The sequence below is a fragment of the Topomyia yanbarensis genome, chromosome 1 (assembly GCF_030247195.1).
Source record: "Topomyia yanbarensis strain Yona2022 chromosome 1, ASM3024719v1, whole genome shotgun sequence".
Lineage (NCBI taxonomy): Eukaryota > Metazoa > Arthropoda > Insecta > Diptera > Culicidae > Topomyia > Topomyia yanbarensis.
The window spans coordinates 34,948,834-34,970,253 of NC_080670.1; the positions used below are offsets into that span (position 1 = coordinate 34,948,834).

At 42.5% G+C, this 21,420-nt stretch overlaps 2 protein-coding genes across 6 annotated transcripts in view; both read left to right on the forward strand.

Annotated features, from left to right (window-relative positions):
* Nucleotides 1-21,420, forward strand: part of LOC131677355 (5-hydroxytryptamine receptor 1-like) — a 167,564-nt gene that overhangs the window by 90,866 nt on the left and 55,278 nt on the right. The window lies entirely within an intron of this gene.
* On the forward strand, nt 13,184-19,270 carry LOC131694831 (uncharacterized). The gene has a single exon (XM_058983340.1). It carries the CDS (start codon nt 13,184-13,186, stop codon nt 19,268-19,270), a length of 6,087 nt encoding a protein of 2,028 aa, XP_058839323.1.

Here is a 21,420-nt window from a genome sequence, read left to right on the forward strand (position 1 = left end):
GAGACACTGTATCGATGGGACTACATACACTCGCAAACCATCCAGTTTTTAGCATTTTACGATGCACGATATAATGGATCACGCCACTTTGCCCGGACTGCCCGCTCGCTGCGCGGATGACAGTGGTTGATGGCATCCGAAACGATACCGGCCGCTATAAAGCTGGTTAATCCTTTTAAGTTCCAAATATAACACCATCGTTTGCTGGTGATAGGCAAGGACTACGGTTGGATGTTCAATGTCCCATTTTAGCCCGGTAATAGTGGAAACGGTAGCGCCGAGAGCGAAAATCGATGACGATGCAGGATGTCATTGGTACTGTACGGTGGAATAACGTTCCTTTGGCAATTTGGGTGGATCGCTCTCAACTATGCATAACCGCCGGCATGAAGCTACCTCTGGGGACGGTATTCGAACCAACGGTCAGCTTCAGTTACTTGATTAGCAGGCAGCACATTCGTTGGTAGTGTCACTGTCTACTATAATTGGATGATTAATTAGAGTGACATCAATCAACTTGTATTACCAAACTTCTACCATCATTTATATTATATAGTGTGATGTAGCTTATGTTCCACAGGATACAAGCTTTCCCGGGTGAACACATCGTTCCTGGAACCTATTTCATAATTCTCGTCTGTTAATCTAACTCGCAGTAATGTGTGAAATAGTTGTTTATTCGTCTCCCAATTTGAAGCAAATTTTCACCCAACAAACAAACTTTCCCAATTTGTATTCCAACGAATCCCTAGAAAATTTAATGAATTTAAATATACCTCTTTGACTCTCGCAAGTTTTAAATTAAAATATGAAATGAAGCTAAAGCTGAAAAACTAACTTTCCGCGGGGGTTTGAACAGCACGACTATCAGTTGCCCCATTCCGTTCCATTGAAGATGAAAATTCGGTGAAATGGTCAACGGAACGCATCGCTGAGTTCTTGCGTAAACGTGAAATTTAATTTTCAATGTGCAACCGGGTGGCAAAAATCAATTACACTTCGCCTGCTGAGGATGGCGACAAGTGAATACACCCTGCACTGCTACTGCCCTTCGCCCAACCATATATAAATGGTCCGTTTACTGCAAATGATTTTAATTGACCATTGATCGATGGAACGATGATGATCTCAGCACATCACACATAAATTACCACCGATATAAATCAGTTGGATGGCCGGACATCTTGTCTTGTTGCTGCCAAGTTATCATCGGTTCCCTGTGCAGTCGAGTGCGCACTGGTGTTGTTGCATGGCTGCGTATTCAATCAGTTTACGCTGTGCAATAGGGTGTCGCTGGAAATTATGGCAAGTGCGAAGAGGTCTCGACTTGTAATTTGAAGTAAAAACTGGTGACGTTAAAAAATCGCACTTTTCTTTAAACGTTCTGGTTTCATTGATTCTTTGAATAATAAAACTGAAGTGTTCCAAAGGGTACTGGAACGATGCAACTCAGAAACGCATTTTTATCCACGCTCGGAATATCATTGGCAATTGTTCGGATCCCTCAGGCCACCCGCTCGGATTACTGACTTACAGCAAGTGCGAAAATTATTTCCAACTATTCTCCACGCGATGACGGTACAGAATTGAATCACAAATGAATACCCGAGTGTAATGGGAGCAGAAACAATCACGGACATCCTACGCCACCCACACACTAGGGATGGGTGGAGTTTTTATTGTTTATTGCACTATTTGGGTCATGTGCAGAGCGGTATGTGTGCCTGCATGAAATGGTATGAAAGATGTAGTCATCGAGCTGAATGTGGACTAATTTGAACTTTATGAACCGTGGTAATCATACATGCGAGCTGCGGAATCTGATGTTCTGCAGTTTCTGCAGCGTTGCCCTAGTCCGTGGGAATTTTCTTCGATGGCTGACGTCGGTGTTCGTATGTTCTTATGTTGGTTCACAAACTCTGGTATTGATTTAAGACAAATTCTGTCAAATCGGCTGTCGGTTTCCATACCAGTACTCGGGTGATTGAAATTGATGTTCGCTTATTCGATCGATTAAATACGCATTGCTTTTTGACATTTGGAGCGAGGCAACTCAAACATTATACCTCGATCTTTTTGAAGTAGAATGCTTCTAACCTTTAAATATGGGGGTTCTGTTTCAGAAATTTCTTCTGAGATATTTTCCCAGTTTTTAAATACGAAGAACTTCCGTTGAACTGAACGAAATCCCAATATTTTTGCCCCATCTGATCGAAAATATGTGCACATGTCTTGCATTCAATTTTGCAAAATGTTAAAACTTTTAAAAAATTAAGCAAAATCTTTGAAAACGGCGAGGAAAATGCAAGATTTGCAAGCCTATTTCAGATAGAGCCGTCAAAGAGTTTCATCACATACGAGTAAATTATTTATATATGTCCCGCGTGTTCGTTTTGTGTCAGTCGATGCTCACATGCCAAACGAGCCACATGTTGACTGTATTGTCCGGTGGTAGACGGTACGGATTTTCGGCATTGTTAGCATTTGCACACACTTACACCTAAATGACCCAATAAAATAGGGTAATTTATAAATAGAGTTCGGCATCTGTCAGTTTCAAACATTCGTCGCTCGCATACCAAACGAGCAGCATCATGAATATGTAGTCCGGACGGTACAGCAAACGGTAGACGCTATGGATTTTCGATAAGGGTGGCATTATCCCGCACACAGCTTAACCGTGTACGTATATTTGTGGTGCTAGGCTGTCCGGACGTTATAGTCATTTGGCATGCGAGCAACTACGCTTTATTTATAAACTCGCTGTATTTGATTGAGCCAGCGTATGACATTAAGTCTAAAATGGCAAACATGACATTCGTCCTTATGACCATTCAGCCAAATGACCATTCAGCCAAATGATCATTCGGCCAAATGACCATTCGGCCAAATGACCATTCGGCCAAATGACCATTCGGCCAAATGACCATTCGGCCAAATGACCATTCGGCCAAATGACCATTCGGCCAAAAGACCATTCGGCCAAATGACCATTCGGCCAAATTACCATTCGGCCAAATGACCATTCGGCCTAATGACCATTCGGCCAAATGACCATTCAGCCAAATGACCATTCGGCCAAATGACCATTCGGTCAAATGACCATTCGGCAAAATGACCATTCGGCCAAATGACCATTCGGCCAAATGACCATTCAACCAAATGACCATTCGGCCAAATGACCATTCGGCCAAATGACCATTCGGCCAAATGACCATTCGGCCAAATGACCATTCGGCCAAATGGCCATTCGGCCAAGTGACTATTCGACCTAATCTCTATTCAGCCTAATATCAATCCGCCCTAATCGGTCTAATGTTCATTTGGCCTGATATTTATTCGGCCTAATCTCCCTTCGGCGTAATATCTATACAGCTGTACCCAGCTTCAACGTAGTTTTGTGTTATATTTGACCAGACAGCCTTTTTTAGATCACTTGAAAAGTTATTGTTAGAGAGAGATTCCTTGTCCATGTGGAGCGCACATAAGAACTTCTGTTTATGGATCCAACCCTTTTCGACCTTTCATACAGCGATAAATTGAAAGTCGTTCGCTAGAAAAATTTGACCTTTCTGTTTAAAGAAACTGCAGTCACGGATGGTGGGTTCACTGCATTATTACCATCATCATCAACCTATGTATTTTCCGTCAACCTTGAACATAATCTTGACTAGAAAAATCTTTGAACAAATAATTCATTTTTCTACGGTTTTTGACGTAAGTGCCAATTCAAGAAGCATCGCTCCTAAGACCAAATTAAATCGTGGGCCTATTTTTTGTCTTTTTATCAGTGAGAGAATCGAAGGCCCGAAGATGCACGATCATTTGTATTTCAAATTACAAGTTCATTGAAACTGGAGAACTGTAACTAGCCGGGCCTCTGAGAACGCTTGCTATTTTGAGGGTTAAGACTTTTTGGGAGTTTCCAACGGGAGAAACAGAAATGGTGAGTTGGGCGAAAGCAATTATGTGAATAAATCCTTCAGAAACAGGATTCGAGCCTACAACCCTTGGGACTTCGGCCCAAAGCGCACACTCTTATCCCTGGCATATAATGACGTTCCAGAAAGTTCTTTCTGAGACGTCATCATATCACAGGGATAACAAAAAATTTCAATGTCAAATAAAGTTAACTAGTTTTTAGGTTACGGGAGTAAAAGCATTTTGTAATACTTTGTCCTATATGTGCGATTTTTTGGGGGTAGGTTTTTATGTCAAATAATTCAAAAAAAGGTTTCGTACATTCGTGACCAGTCGGTCTAACGGCCATTCGGTCTAACGGTCATCCAGTCTAACGGCCATTCGGTCTAACGGTCACCCAATCAATCGGCCATTCGGTCTAACGGCCATTCGGTCTAACGGCCATTCGGTCTAACGGCCATTCGGTCTAACGGCCATTCGGTCTAACGGCCATTCGGTCTAACGGCCATTCGGTCTAACGGCAATTCAGTCTAACGGTCATTCGGTCTAACGGCCATTCGATCTAACAGACATTCGGTCAAACGGCCATTAGGTCTAACAGTCTAATAACCAACCAAATTGAACATTTCTGAAGATCAATTCGACTCGTTTAGAATCTTTTCTCGATTGTTCAAAGCTCGTCGATATGGTGTCTGAAATGAAACTTTTAAGAAAATGTATATATTGTGAGTCAGTTATCAGTGTAGTATCGAAATGAATAACATCTAGTCAGTATAATCATAGTAAAATCATTGTTAAAATCTAGCCAATCTTAAACGGTAGAGAAATTTGACAAAAACTGCACCATTTTTTTGCCTTAATTCATATAACTTTTAATAATGTAAGTTAAATTGTTTTTTCGATTCGAAGGTATGTTTCGTGAAATGCATTACATTGCTGAAAATGTTTTGAATCGTAAAATTATAAACCCAATTTAATTTTGGGACCAGAAGATCTTTAGTAAAACGTTATTTTATTCAATCCAAAATAATATGAAAATTTAACTTATCAGTTCAGCATAAACAATAACTATACATAACAGTACACTAATATACCACTTACAGTCATCCTTGAAAAAGGCAAAAAAACAGTGACCGAAACGTTGGGCGGTATAAAAAAGCCGTTATTATATTATAGACCAAAAAACCCGAACATACATATAACTTATCAACTTTCAGAAGTTGTCCAATTGCTTATAGAAACTTTGCTGTGCCAATTTGTTTGAGATTCAGTTTCAGAGATTGTAGAAAAACTTAGTGCAAGAGAACTGAGGAGACAGAAAAACCCTAATTTTGGCTCCCTTCTAATACTCCAATAGTTATCAGGAAAAGTTAGACAGTTGGTCGATCAAAATAATTCAAAATTAAGTCACTGTTTTATTTTTTGGTTGTTGTATTCGAATTTTCCTCGTTATGAGAGCTACGGTTGTGATTCTGTTTTCGTTGTTGTACGCTTCTTCGTTGGTATGTGTAAATCGATCTTACCAAAATTTACTTTATCCAATCCCATCATATCAGGAATGTTGTACCGATGTCATTTAAAAGTAAGGCCGATACAGAAAGCTAGTTTTGCGTAAGCCGGGCATACTTACCATCACTTATCACCGATTCCGTCAATGAAATATTTTCAAACTTGCAGGGGATATACTTGATTACTATATCTTTCGAATACCATGTACCAAATAAGTAGACAAATATTTTTTTGTTTATAGAGATAGGACCAAACCCGTGGGTGTTTGCTGGTAGCCATATGAAACGTGTCATAAAACTTCAAATCGCAATTTCTCTCGAATCTCTCGATGGATCATTTTGAAATTCACTGAGAAGATGCTTGGATACTGTATCTTTCGAATGCCGTATGACAAATTTATGGTCATTTTTTTGTTAATAACGGTTTTAGGAACACCGTGTAAAATGTAGGTTTCATAGCGTAAATTAAAGCAAGGCATTTGTGATATCTACTTTGATATCATAGGCGGGATTCCTCTCTCGAGCAACTCGGTAAAACTGACGACCTAACCAACAATTAAATAAAAATTATAGGCATAGCAGTAGTTTCATTGCAAGCTATTGTATCTTAGATTTTTCCAGACTTATTTTCGAGCGTGCCAGATTTTCTTTTCGAAAGTAGCAGATCTTGGTTCGAAATACTTGGCAACACTGCGTGTGAAGCGCGCTCATAATTCAGTGATTCGAGGACCGTTTGCGGAACACACTTTCGAAGGGCGATTTGATTGATCACGGTTACGACAATATGCAATTTAGAGTACATGAACAATAGACTTCAAACATATGCTGTTCGATTTTTTTTTTCTAGTGAGAAAAAAATATAACCGGTATTAAGTGCTGCCATAATTTCGTGTTCGCTCTCTACAGTTATTTTAAAGACTACCCGACTTTATTAGAAAATGTATGACGTCTGTAAAAGGGGTCTGCATTACAACCCTTGTTTTCATCCAGGCGACTCATAAATTATGCAAAGATCGTCTTCAGGTCGGCCGATCGATGTGGGTTGCTTTTTCACCTAATAGCGAACTCAATCATAAGGAAAATGTCCATCGCATAAAGCTACCCGAAGCAGTTTCTCGATATACTTGCCAGACAGATGACAACGGAGCTCTTTAGTGATGACAAAGATAATAACAAAGATGATTAAATTATCTTCTTTCATCCATTGCTAGGACTCGTGGACGACACTACAACTCAGGCTTGGGAGTTTTTGTGATACCAGCACCGCCCGGACGGTTATAGGCCGTCTATTTATAGAATGAAGGAGCCATCTTTGGCACATTGCCCATCACTAGTGCTCAGCTGGTAAAATGCGGTTATTCTATCCTTCGAAAGTTTTTCAGTTTGGCAATGGTTTCAATACTCTCGTCAGGTAAGCTGCCAGTCTCAAACTACCTATCTATTCGCATTGATGAGTTGTACAGATTCGACTTCTCCAACATATATCAGTGCCTAGCAAGTTTAACCCGTCAAACTTTTGCCTAACCCACTTCCCTCAACCGGTTTCGACCAGCCGACATTGACAAGCAAACAATCAACCCACAGCCCATGGGAAAAGCTCCATTCACTGTAATATATGTGGGTAGAACATACTCATCCGTATCGCGCGAATTCCTCAAGGATACCGTTTCCCATTACGGTCATGTAAATACATTGCCCTCTATGTTTCACTCGGGATGAAAATGATCCTCTTACCTGTGTCTGGATCCAATCGAGAGACCCAAGGGACCCAGAAATAAATTTTGCGCAACAATGACCGACGATGGAAAAGCTTGGGCAGGTGTTGGCCGGGTGATGCTGGATGGGAACACGCGCTTTACGCGCAGTCAACCCGCTTCGAAATTGTGCGAAACAGAATAAATTAAACGTGACAACGGTGACTGGTTCCCGGCGAACGCGGTGGTGCTGCGAATCGAGGTCAGGATGCAAAAAGGATGCTTCATAAATTACGGACTGGGTTGAAATGAAAGTTGTTGTTTTCTTTCCATCCTTTCCATTCGTTCCTTGCTGTATCTGTAACGCGTTTCTAGTGCGGATACTTAGATGGATGGGCACATCAGGGACGAAATATTTCGCCTTTACACTCTGATACGTTAATGAAGTCAAATTTATGCAAAGCTTTTCACGTCTCGGTCCCGATTAATTATTCGGATGTTCCGGAATGGATACCAACCGTATAGTGGTCCTTGTTACGGATCATGAATATGTTTACTCTGAGCTGGTGCGTTCATTAATGTTCCCTGTGACTATTTCTCAGTTTCTCGCAGATTTGTACAGTTCGAACAATCTATGGGAAATTTAAAAACACTTGAACTCACCTGGAAACTTGCGAATGTAATAGCCCTAGTGAACGGACTGTAGCTTGCAGTCAGAATCATTCGCCTTGAGTAGGCTGTGTTGTAAAAATCATACCTTAAAATATACGAGCATTTTATGGGAGAAAATATGAGAAAAATACTTCTGTCAGAAGGTGAAGTATGGGGGAATATATTCCGTTGGGAAATTTATTGCGGTTTTGGTACGGAGCCACAAAATTGTATGGGAAACTCTGGCTTGCGCTTGTCAGCATTCAAATCACTGACTTTATATGATACCGCACATAGCCGCCCCCACAACAACGTGTAACTCGTTGCCATTCACATGGGAAAGAAAAATGTCGTCGAATATTCACCGCTTCTCTACTCCGCAATATTTTTCTCATAATGCAAGTTCTGCTCGAGAATGCAAAATGAAAAATCCAAGTAACAGTTCTTTTTTCACTCTCGGGTACTTGCTTACTGATTTGGTTTGCAGTGTCCAGGAATACTTTTGCTTTTATGAATGGCACAATCATCTCGTCCTTCAGGATCACTTTTGACTTATTCTGTGTAAACCGTGATCTGGTAACAGCGAAAGTAGCAGCGAACAAAAAAAGCAACATCGGCAAATTTTGAGGCAAACAGCAAAGTTCTACCGAAGTACAACTTCTGTTACAAGTCATCCGTGATGCCGCCACAGAGCATCCCGAAATTCGCATCGTTTATGACGAAGGACCTTTTGAACGTTAATTTTTCATGTCCGGCGAGAACCCGGCATATAAAACAATATAAATGGATTTATGGTAAGCTGCTGGTAGCAAATTTCAGTATTAATGGATCAGTTTTCTGGTGGAAATCGAGACTAACATAAAAACTTACTTTTTTTTTCTTTTTCCCAGTAAATTTTCGGCTCCGACAGCATAGGTCATTAAATTGACTTTACGCTTGTCCGGACATGCCGCAGACTCAGGTGATTCGCATTTAATGCCAAAAGATCCTGACTACTGCGCTGCAGAAGACAAAAAGCTAAGTAACCGGGAAACTCTAAGCTTGTTCATTGACCCTACTCCACGCTTTTCTAAACTTTCTTACTTCAAATCCTTGCTCTCCCTTGAGTACTATGGCTCTTAATATTTGAAAAATACTTCACCTTCCAGTCCCTTGCTAATTATATGTCGTTACAATATATAAAAACTTACTTCAGCTCGTCCATGAGGCAACTTCAGTATAATTACATTCAATTTTAGCCATTGAAATAGCAATCAATTTATCCTGCCTTCGATAGGAAGAAAATTTACTGGTGCACCCAAAGCAAGGCCTGAACATTTTTGACGTAGGACTACGTCTTTGTTGTCGATGTGGAAGGGCTCTTTGCAAATTTAGCAAAAGTGATATGTAATGCTAACGGGACTTTTTGGCAATAATGGTTTTATGCCTGGCTAAATATTTTTCAAGCTAGATCTAAGAAGGCGAAGGTACTTTTTTCGATGTTTTTGAAATCTGGGGGTACGATAGGTCACTATATTCAAAGTTAAATTAAACAATGTACACGCCTAGAAAATCAGCGGTTCAAGTTTTATTTAAAGAGTATTAATAGTGCAGATTATTTAAAAATTAAATTGACATCATTCAGGTAAGAAAATGAAAAGTGGCAAATGATGTAAAAAATCATGAAACCGCGAAAGGAAGTGTTTTTTGGCAGCTGCGAATGACTTCTTCGGTGACCGCGTCGTCGCCAGAGTGTGGAATTGAAGTTGTTCATTCCGGCTTAGATGGTTGCTTAGCTATAAGACGATCAGTAGTGATCTGTAGTGCCCCAAACGGGTGACCTCTCGTGCCCCCAAGCATATGTTTCATGTTGATGTCCGTATTTTTGTCAAAAACAAAAATATTGGAAAATCAACACATTATATTCAAAGGCTGTGAATTGTGAAAGTAGAAAAAAATTGAAAACTCACAAACCCAATGACAAGACACAGAACGAAATGTTGAAGAACAGCTCATATTTCAAAAAAGGATAATATTTGATTACTTAAATTAATTATTCAGTACGTTTATTTGGTAAGACACGTTTGCGTTTGCTAATTTCTTCGTTTTACATTTAAAACTTCTTAGAATTAGAATATTACAATTTGACAGGGGCGGATCCAGAGGAGGGGTCCTGGGGGTCCGAACCTCATCCGAAATATTCAACCTGTAGAGAAATTTTAAATGGAAATCTTTTAAATCTTACTATTGAACTGTAACGAATGAGTTTACATTTACATTAAATTCAGAACCCTCCCAAATTTTTTTTCTGGATCCACCCATGCAATTTGAAATAATTGTTTATATTAAAACTAAAGAAAATTATTGTGAAGCTACTATAAAATAAGAAATTTAGTTCGATTATTTATAAAAAAAGAATTCCTAGTTTAAAGGTAACTGTACAATTGTTTTTTTTTAGTTCAAAAAACATCATTAGAAGAATATTGGAATTTTTATAAGAGTGCAGGAAAATTAAAGTTTAAGACTTTTTAAGCAAGAAATAATATTGAAGTTGGTAACTATAAGAGATGGCTATTGTGTTTTGGAAAAAACAAAAGGGGATGCTTTCCACCATCGGAGTAGCAGCGACCGTATTAGGAACAGAGGAGAGAGGGGCATGATGGCAGGGAAATAGAAACAAACATTCCGGGAAATGGAAGCTCATCGACAACGAATACAGCCTCGGTTTACCGAGATGGTCCTACTCGGACCCGTGGAGAAATGCTTTAAAAGAGACCAGGCTTGTAGGTCGCTTAGAATCAATTTATCAGATATATCGCATCAAATCATCAATGGAGTACGCTACAGGATTAAGAAGGTACGTCGTGTGATTTTTTCATCTTAGCAAGAATTGAGTAAATATAAGGTAGGATAGCAAAGATAAACTCAAGATAGAGTGGTCCGATGTCTCCCATGTACCATCCAAATGCGACCCCTCGATGCGCCCGGTTCACCGTCAGAGTGACACCTCAATAATGAACTGAAGCGAAGCCTTGCGAAAAGGAAACAATGTCGATCTTTGCGTCGTATCTATGACAATGAATTATTACGAACATAACAAGAAAATTTTCGGAAGAAAAACAAACAAACCTCGAGGTTTTCAAAGTTCGAAAATTAGGTGATATATGAAGTAATATAACTTTTTGCTATTGATAACTAAATTAGTGAATTAGTCTGCTGACTAACAATTGATATATTTTACGTCAGATTCAGCAACGAAAGTCGGTAGAGTCAAGTCGATGATAAACTGCAAATTTTCTTGGTTGGAATTGTTACGATAATCACCTGCTTAGGATACAAACTGTTAGAAACGGACGAGTTATCTTCAATAATTTCGTCCATATATGCTCTACAAATAGGCCTTTAGTTGTAAACATAGCCTGTAATAATTTTACTGTCCGTATAGATTAAATGTTTCTTTCACAACAAGATTGTCTGCAACTTTGATTTGATTCGTAACCATAGCATTTTGTCGACGCGTTCTAAAAATTATCGACGCCTATTAACGAGGGGACAGCAAAAGCATACTATTATTGAGTTCACCGGTTCACGGTTGCTGAACCATCTTTTGTTAATGGTTTGTATGAGACCTAGTAATCTTGAGTTTATATTTGGGATAGGACAAAGTGTTCAGTTCCAGCTAAGAAATGTTGTCCTCTTTTTCGATCAGATGCCATGTATAAGCCGATTGACTCACATATTAATATTTACTTGCATTTATTGCTCTCAAACAATATAGTCGTGAAGAACTTATTGTTGCAACCAGTAGCAACATTTTAGTCACTTCACATGATTGCTTATTTATATTAAAGTTACCCAAAAAAAGTTTTTTGTGCGATGATGTCCCTAACGGATTTTCAAAATATAATCAAAAACAAGAGATTTAAATTGTTTGTATGAGTATTGTACCGACTAGAGATGGAAATTTTGTAAATATTTCGGCTTTCTCAATCAATTTAGGTTGAGCAAATGAATTGCCAGTCTTCCCAAATGAACTTCGTACACAATGTTTGCTCTGGTACTGCGCTCATATTAAACCCACACTTCGTGTGCGAACTCAAACACGCTATTTCGTACCGAAACGCGTGCACATATTCGCCTGTACAACCGAACCCCATGTACGTACACGGTGTGTGTACACATAGGCTCGTGCCACCAGTTTTTCCTTTCTTGCTCTCATCATCACTAGCGTTGATTCTTTTCGCCTTGTGCGAATCGTTCTCGTGTATACACCCGGTGTACGTTCACGGATGTTTGAACTAAAGTTTGTACATCGTTCGATTGGGTGCGATGTTCGATGTTCGGCGAACCTGTACATCGAAACGAAGCATGTTTGAGGTTGAACGCGTGCACAAAATTTTGTATACAGGTACAAACTTGTCGATGTTCATGGGAAGTCTTTTTTTAAAGTTGTCCGACGTTTCGATCGTTTTTGGTGGTCTTTTTTAAGGCAAACTAAAATGATTGTTTATTATGAATACGAAGGTAAAACATGGTAAACAAGTAATAATGTAAAAAATAGAAGTACGATAGTCATTTGGCATCAAAAATACAAATATGATTTTAAAATGTTGTATTTACTCCCCCCCTTGAACAAAAAAGTCAATTATCGTTAAAAACAATTTTTCGAGTATGCATCAAGTCTCCACGTTTCATGCATTTTAAAGCTACTTGGAATTAAAAATACAAGCTCGATTTTGAAATTTTCCCTCCTTTCAACAAAAAAGTCCAAAAAAGTCAAAAAAGTCAGTTCCGTTAAAAACTTTTTTTGAGATTACATCAAATCTTGACGTTTTATGCATTTTAAAGTCATTTGGCATCAAAAATACAAACTTGTTACGACAAGGTCCCCCGTTCAATGAGTAACGCTTGCCGCGACGCTTCGTCAACCGTCCACAGCGGTGCGTCGACTGTCATCCGATCGCAGGAGGATCGCAACTGTCATGAACGTCAGTGAGTGAAGACAATTAATCTTCCTTTTTTCTCGAGTAGTACGTGGAACAAGAAGTGTTTCTCGTGCTCCGATTATTTTCTATATTAAAACCTAAATTTCATGCAATAATTAAAACCTAAATTCCTGATAAAATTAAAATAAATTAAACTCTACATTCTGTAAGTAATTATTATAATGAAAACGGCATGCTAACTAAATAATTTGTTATCCTAGGAACGTTCATTTAGCACATGCTATCTGGGACGACCCACTTCCTCATGGTCGTTTGTGCACCAAAAAATGTAAGTGTGCCACTACGTTTCTGAACATTTATTACAATAAAATTATTTACAGCTTGAAGCTGACGATTATTAAAACTGTCTGCTTTCTCGAATTTGGGCTGCCTCATGAAAATTACCTCAACATTCTTCAAGATTTTTTGATTGAGGTTAGGAATGATGGATGATCGTGCCAACACGTGTGCTGACATCACCGAACACAACTGTCAATCCTGCGAACGTCCGGATGTGGCGGAAAAAGAAATGGTTCAATGCTGTTTATGCCTGTTGTGGGAACACTTTGGCTGTGCAGGGGTTGATGATATGATTAAAGAACCTGGTGTCAAATATGTTTGCACTACTTGCAGCAGCAAACAGAAAACGTCCGCCTCTACGTTCACCAAAGAGCTACTTAAACCTTCCACCCGCTCTGACCGACTAACTCGGGCCGGATCCCAACGCAGCAAGCAACTCTCGAATGCTAAAGGGAGCGCCATTTCCAGCAATCGAGCCGCTCTGGAGGAACAACTGAAGATGGTAGAGCAAGAACAGCTTCTGCGGGAACAAGAACTAGAGGAAAAGAAGGAGCTTAAGCGACTCGAACTAGCAGAGGCCGAGCGCCAACTGAACGAGAAAAGACTGCTGCTAGAGGAAGAGAAGAACATTCGTGAACGAAAGTTGGCGGAGGAATTGGCCATGAAGATGTTGCACCAAAAATTAAGGAGGGAATCGCTAGAAAAGCGGAATGAAATTGTGCGGCAGCTAGCACAATCCAGCAGCAGAGGCGGATCACTTCCGGATCCAAACGAACGGGTGAAGTGCTGGCTAGCTAATCAGGATAAGGCAAATGAAACAGACGGAAACCCGGCCAATACCAGTGAATATCTCTACGGCAAAATTCCTTCCGTAGTCCTTTCGAAGCGTGATGTTTCTCCGGATCCTGCTCCATCATCGTTGATCCCAGCATTACCAACGCCGGATCCCCAACCGAAACCTGTTCCAAAGCCACTTTCAATACTTTCATCTCTACCACCCACTCCACTTCGTGCAGACATCCATACACCAGACAACTACTCAAATGCTCAACCAGATAGTCTATGTCCAGCACACTCACTGTGTGAAAAGGATTGGGCGATGCCACCGCCTCAGCTTCCCCCCGCGAATGGGCGCCAAGGACAAGGTGGCGCCCTCTCTCACCAACAAATCGCTGCGCGCCAGGTTTTAGGAAAGGAATTACCCATCTTCAATGGGAATCCGGAGGATTGGCCAATTTTCGTCAGCAGCTACGAACAGTCGACGACGGCCTGTGGCTATTCAGATGCTGAGAACCTCATCCGCCTACAACGATGCTTGAGAGGCAATGCCTTGGAGGCGGTGAAAAGTCGGCTGCTTCTGCCATCGAGTGTACAGCACGTCATCGAGACCCTGCGTATACTGTACGGCAGGCCAGAACTCTTGATTCGAGCTCTCCTGAACAGGATTCACCAAGTTCCGGCACCGAGGCACGATCGACTGGAGACACTGATGCAGTTTGGACTGGCGGTGCAAAACCTAGTGGATCACTTAAAAGCAACCGGTCAACATAACCACTTAGCAAATCCAATGCTGATGCAGGAGCTAGTGGAGAAACTTCCTGGATCGATGCGTCTGAGCTGGGCTGAATTTAAGAGAAGGCACGAATTAGCGAATTTAGGAACCTTTGGCGAGTTCATGTCAGGACTCCTGACCGCTGCCAGCGAGGTAACCTATGATCTTCCGGGATTTGTGAACGCTGTCCGAACCGACAAGCGAAAACCGAAGGATGCTAGCATCATCAACGCCCACACACATGTACCAGAGTCTCCAATCACACCGAGCGGCAGAACAAATACCCGCCAAGCAGTTAAATCTTGTTTCGCATGTGGGCGTGATGATCATCGTGTACCCGAGTGCGATCAATTCAAAGCAGCTAGCGTAGACGAAAGGTGGAAATTGATCCAGCAGAAGGGCCTATGCAGGACATGTCTGAACAGTCACGGGAAATGGCCATGTCGATCGTGGAATGGATGTGGTATTGAAGGGTGTCGACAAAAACACCACACTCTCCTCCACTCCTCTTCCCCTACCAACCGCAACGTTAGTGTTTCTGCTAGTCACGTTTCCTCGGGAGAGTTCAATTGGCCATTGTTTCGGGTATTACCGGTAGTCGTGTACGGAAAAACGTGCTCTCGAATTATTTTCGCTTTCATCGATGAGGGTTCCTCTTATACCCTTCTGGAACAGTCGGTCGCACAGATGCTCAACGTATCCGGCCAGAAAGAACCGCTCACCTTGCAGTGGACAGGAAATGTGACTCGAGTTGAATCCGAATCACAACATGTGCAACTGGACATCTCTTGTCATAGCGGCAATCCTCGGTTCCGCTTGAACAATGCTCGTACAGTGCGTCATCTGTTCCTCCCCTCTCAAACCCTCAAGTACCACGATCTAGCAACCCGCTTTTCACACCTGCGGGGCCTACCATTGGAAGACTATGAGTTGGTCCAGCCACAGCTGCTGATCGGTTTGGATAATCTGCGACTCTGTGTTCCGCTCAAGCTTCGAGAAGGAGGGCCGCGAGATCCAATCGCCGCGAAATGCCGACTAGGCTGGAGCATCTACGGATGTATCCCTGGGCGCTCAACTTCAACAGCAGTCGTCAACTTCCACGTTGGAGCGGTATCTGATTCGGACCGCGAGATGAACGAGCAGCTTCGCGACTACTTCGCGCTGGAGAATTCTGGTGTCACCATCCCGAAAGCAACACTAGAACCTGAAGACGAAAAGCGAGCTAAGCGGATCCTGCAGGAGACAACTCGACGCACAGAAGGTGGAATTGGTTTCGAAGCTGGTCTCTTATGGAACACCGATAACCCAAACTTTCCCGATAGCTACCCAATGGCAGTTCGCCGTATGATGTCGTTGGAGCGCAGATTTGAACGAGAACCTTTACTAGGCGAGAAGGTTCGGGAGCAGATAGCGGAGTACGAGCGGAAGGGCTATGCACACAGAGCAAATCTCGCCGAGTTGACCTCCGTGAATGCGAATCGGACGTGGTACCTTCCCCTTGGCGTTGTGACCAATCCGAAGAAACCCGACAAGTTCAGATTGATCTGGGATGCAGCGGCGAAAGTAGGTGGAGTATCCTTTAATTCGAAACTGCATAAAGGCCCTGATTTGCTGACTCCTCTCCCGCAAGTGTTGTGCCAATTTCGACAGTTTCCTGTTGCTGTGTGTGGAGACATAATGGAAATGTTCCACCAAATCAAAATTCGTTTTCCCGACTGCCAATCCCAACGCTTCCTATTTCGAGAATGCCCAACAGACTGTCCACGCGTCTACATTATGGACGTAGCCACATTCGGAGCGACTAGCTCACCTGCCATGGCCCAGTTCGTGAAGAACTACAATGCTCAGGAGTTCTCCCGAGAATTTCCACGCGCTTCAGCCGCTATCCTCCACAAGCACTATGTGGACGATTACCTGGACAGCTTCAGAACGATTGAAGAGGCTATCGAAGTGGTCAACGAGGTTAAGCTGGTGCATTCCAGGGGCGGTTTCACATTACGTCACTTCATGTCGAACGAGGTGGATGTCCTGCGGGGGATCGGCGAGATAGCTGAGGATGTAGTTAAAAATCTGAGTTTGGAGAGAGGGGAAAACTCCGAGTCGGTACTGGGAATGAAGTGGCTGCCGAAAGACGACGTGTTTGTATACACCTTTGCCATGCGAAGAGACCTCCAGCAAATTCTGGACGACGAACACATTCCCACCAAACGAGAAGTCCTCAAGATCGTTATGAGTCTGTTCGACCCTCTTGGTTTCATCGCGTTCTTTCTCGTCCACGGAAAAATTCTGATGCAGGACATCTGGACTAGAGGAACAGGATGGGATGAACAGATTTCACAGGATATCTACGTGCGATGGCGACAATGGACGAAACTGTTCCCGGAACTGGACGAACTACGAATCCAGCGCTGCTACTTTCAGTCGCCTTTCCCGAAAACTTTCGATGGCCTTGAACTGCACGTTTTCGTGGATGCCAGCGAAGTGGCATATTCATGTGTCGCATACTTTCGTTTAGAAGCAGAGGGGAAAGTGCAAGTGGCATTCGTTGGTGCCAAAACCAAGGTTGCTCCGCTGAAAACACAGTCGATCCCTAAACTTGAACTGATGGCGGCTTCACTCGGTACCCGAATGCTAAACACGGTAAAAGGACATCACTCATTCCCGATTGCCCGGCAGTTTATGTGGACTGATTCAACAGTGAGTCTCGCATGGATCAAATCAAAAGATCATCGCCGGTATCAACAATTCGTCGCAGTTCGTGTGGGTGAAATACTAATGTCGACTGAACCGGGAGATTGGAAACATGTTTCATCAAAACTCAACCTGGCGGATCTGGCAACGAAATGGAAACTTGGGCCGCAGCTTTCGATGAGTAATCCGTGGTTTCAAGCACAAGACATCCTGCAGAAAGTTAGAGACCAGTGGCCCGAAGAACAATCAATTCCTGAAACTTGCGAAGAACTTCGTCCCATCCATTTCAACCTGGGTCATTTCGCTCCGAACATCAAAGTATCTCGATTTAGTTCATGGACCAGACTGCATCGGTCAACAGCATATGTTTTCCGTTACCTCGATAACCTACTACGGAAGAGCAAGGGCCGACATCTGGAATTCGGCATGCTCATCCAGGATGAGCTACAACGAGCTGAGTACGCGCTTTGGAGGATGGCGCAAATCGAGGCCTTCCCGGACGAAATTACTGTACTTACGAAGTCCCACGGCCTACCCAACGACCGTCACTGTGTCGTCGACAAGTCCAGCTCAATCTTTAAGACTTGGCCATTCCTAGATGACAACAAGATTTTACGGATGCGAGGACGAATCGGTGCTGCACCATATGCGCCGGACGAAGCTAAGTTTCCCGTTATCCTCCCCAAACACCACCTAATCACATTTCTTATTGTAGACTGGTATCATCGCCGTTTCCGTCATGCCAACCGAGAAACCATCGTCAACGAGATTCGCCAACGCTTCGAGATCGCCAAACTCAGGTCGCTTGTGAAGAAAGTTGCCAAGAACTGCATATGGTGCCGCGTGATGAAAACGGTCCCAAAACCACCAGCCATGGCTCCGCTTCCAGAGATGCGATTGACAGCCTTTGTCAGACCATTTACTTTCGTTGGTCTGGATTACTTCGGACCGGTACTAGCTAAGGTGGGCAGAAGCAACGCAAAATGCTGGGTAGCTCTCTTCACCTGCCTGACAATGAGAGCCGTGCACCTGGAGGTAGTGCATTCTTTGAGCACAGAGTCCTGCATAATGGCAGTACGGCGATTTGTATCGCGTAGAGGACCACCCCGGGAGTTCTGGACGGACAATGCGACCTGTTTCCAAGGCGCAAGCAGTAAACTTAAGGCGGAAATTGAATCCACTACCCGAGCTCTAGCACTCACCTTCACCAGTACGGAAACAAACTGGAAATTTATCCCACCGGCCTCCCCGCATATGGGCGGAGCGTGGGAGAGACTCGTTCGCTCGGTGAAAGTAGCGGTTTGTGCAATCTTGGAAGCACCCCGCAAACCAGATGACGAGACACTGGAAACCATTCTTTACGAAGCAGAAGCGATGATCAACTCGAGGCCGCTCACGTACATACCACTAGAGTCGGCTGACCAAGAAGCGTTGACCCCCAACCACTTTCTTCTGGGCAGTTCGACCGGCAGCAAGATCCTTCCGACGGAACCTGTGGATCATGGTGCAACCCTTCGCAGCAGCTGGAAGTTAGCTCAATACATCATGAACCAGTTCTGGGTGCGGTGGCTGAAGGAGTATCTGCCGGTTATCACCCGGAGGAGTAAATGGTTCGTGGAGGCAAAAGACCTGGAGATTGGCGACCTGGTACTGGTGGCTGGCGAAACGGCGAGAAACCAGTGGATTCGAGGCCGGATCGAGGATGTGTTCCCGGGTCGGGATGGCCGAGTTCGACAGGCGCTGGTACGGACATCATCGGGGACCCTGCGAAGACCAGCCACAAGACTGGCTGTACTGGACGTCGTAGAGAGTCGTGAACCTGGCTTACGGGTTCCAGATTATCAGCAGGATTCACGGGTGGGGGAATGTTACGACAAGGTCCCCCGTTCAATGAGTAACGCTTGCCGCGACGCTTCGTCAACCGTCCACAGCGGTGCGTCGACTGTCATCCGATCGCAGGAGGATCGCAACTGTCATGAACGTCAGTGAGTGAAGACAATTAATCTTCCTTTTTTCTCGAGTAGTACGTGGAACAAGAAGTGTTTCTCGTGCTCCGATTATTTTCTATATTAAAACCTAAATTTCATGCAATAATTAAAACCTAAATTCCTGCTAAAATTAAAATAAATTAAACTCTACATTCTGTAAGTAATTATTATAATGAAAACGGCATGCTAACTAAATAATTTGTTATCCTAGGAACGTTCATTTAGCACATGCTATCTGGGACGACCCACTTCCTCATGGTCGTTTGTGCACCAAAAAATGTAAGTGTGCCACTACGTTTCTGAACATTTATTACAATAAAATTATTTACAGCTTGAAGCTGACGATTATTAAAACTGTCTGCTTTCTCGAATTTGGGCTGCCTCATGAAAATTACCTCAACAAAACTCAAATTTGAAATTTCCCCATTTTGAACAAAAAAGTCCAAAAAGTCAATTCTCGATAATTTTTTTAAGATTGCATCAAATTTTGACGTTTTATGCATTTTAAAGCCATTGAAATCAAAAATGCAAACTCGATTTTAAAATATCTCCCCCTTTAAACAAAAAAGTCCAAAAAAGTCAACATGAGTAAAAGCGATAAATTTCGGGTCAAAAATTTTACTTCACCAAACCACGAAGATAAATTTGCTCACAAGTTTTGGATTTGGCAGAGCATCTGCAGCTGTGGAAGAAAAAGTAACATTTTCATCACTGGACCGAACTTTTCAATAAGGAATGATTCCATGCGTAAATTCACCGGTCAGCATTTTTCGAACAGAGCCGCCAATAGGAGGCACCTTCGAGAGAGTCAACCAAATTGTTATTACAAACATAAACCAATAAGTTCCCTTCTGTGCCGATCCTGTGTTACTTGCTGTTCAAACGAGCAGTACAAGCGAGGTATAGCTTTTATTCCTACTAACTAAAAAAATGCTACCCGCGCCGCTCTAACGTGTATGTTTAACCGCTGTGAACTGACATACAAGTAAAGTTTTCAACTTGTGTAAGAAATTAAACTGTCGCTTTGAAATGACAACAGCAAGTAGCAACTTGCCACTGGTCAGCGCTTCGATCAGCCAGCAATGTCTATACGGGACTTGTATCCAAACTTGGATACAATGGTGACTCACGCATGCAAACCTGTATGCGATGGTGATTTTCAACGTATTTTCATTTAATTGTTTACACAGGTTTTTCGGGAAAGTTCTAGCTTATATGTCTGTTCTCTGTGGTTTAACATATAGAAACAGCAAAGTTGCGAGTGAAATGAGTGAACTACAAAATAATTTTCGCCCATTACGGGAGAATACAACCGCGATTGGCTTTTCGCAGAACCGCCGTAAACCTATTACCGGGGTGTTATCAAGGTTGCGCATTCGCGGGCGTAGGTGTGCGTTGTTGATCGCGAAGGGTTTGAGTGTTCGTATGTTAACGCGTAATTTTGTAATGGATTTTGTAACAGTGTGATCATTCATATATTCGCGTGCGTTCTTGGATAGTCAACCGGGACCTTCATTCTAATATTTAGTTTTCGGTGTACAACTCATATTCTGACAGAGAGTGAGTTACCCCATATCACTAGAGTTCCCGGTCTTGTCGCCGTGGATATGAAAACATTCTTTTAATTGGTCCAATTGAAGGCATGGACCTAGTCTGCTGATACCCAGAATAGAAACTTCCGGAAGTGACCGATTCATGACTGCGCGAGCGCGGGAGTTTTTAGGTTCACGCTTGAGACCGCGTTTTAAAATTTATAAGTGCTAAGACGTTCATCTTATCACCGGGATGTTATATTTGCGAGATCGCGGGTGTAGGTGCCATGGATGGTCGCGAAGGGGTCAAGCATTTGTATGTTAGCGTGTTCGTTGGGGTATTGTGCTCATGAGGCAAACATTGGTTTTTCGCATTTCTGAGTAAATTGTGCATGTTGGCGTCACACTGATACGTACACAAATGAAAACATACGTATTTATGATAGTGAAGTGCATGTGTTTTTTAAGCGAAAGTGCATGTAACACAGTACAAGTAGCTTTTTAACAAAATCCGCCGAAATAAAAATTCGAGTGCCGCATGCGGATAGAGTACCAAAGCTTTGCTTGAACGTATTTCAGCAAATGGAACTACCTATCTCTTGTATTTCAACATGCTTGA

Bases quoted from the DNA above. Each gene is read 5' to 3' on its own strand.
- LOC131694831 (XM_058983340.1), top strand. From the start codon at position 13,184: ATGGATGATCGTGCCAACACGTGTGCTGACATCACCGAACACAACTGT.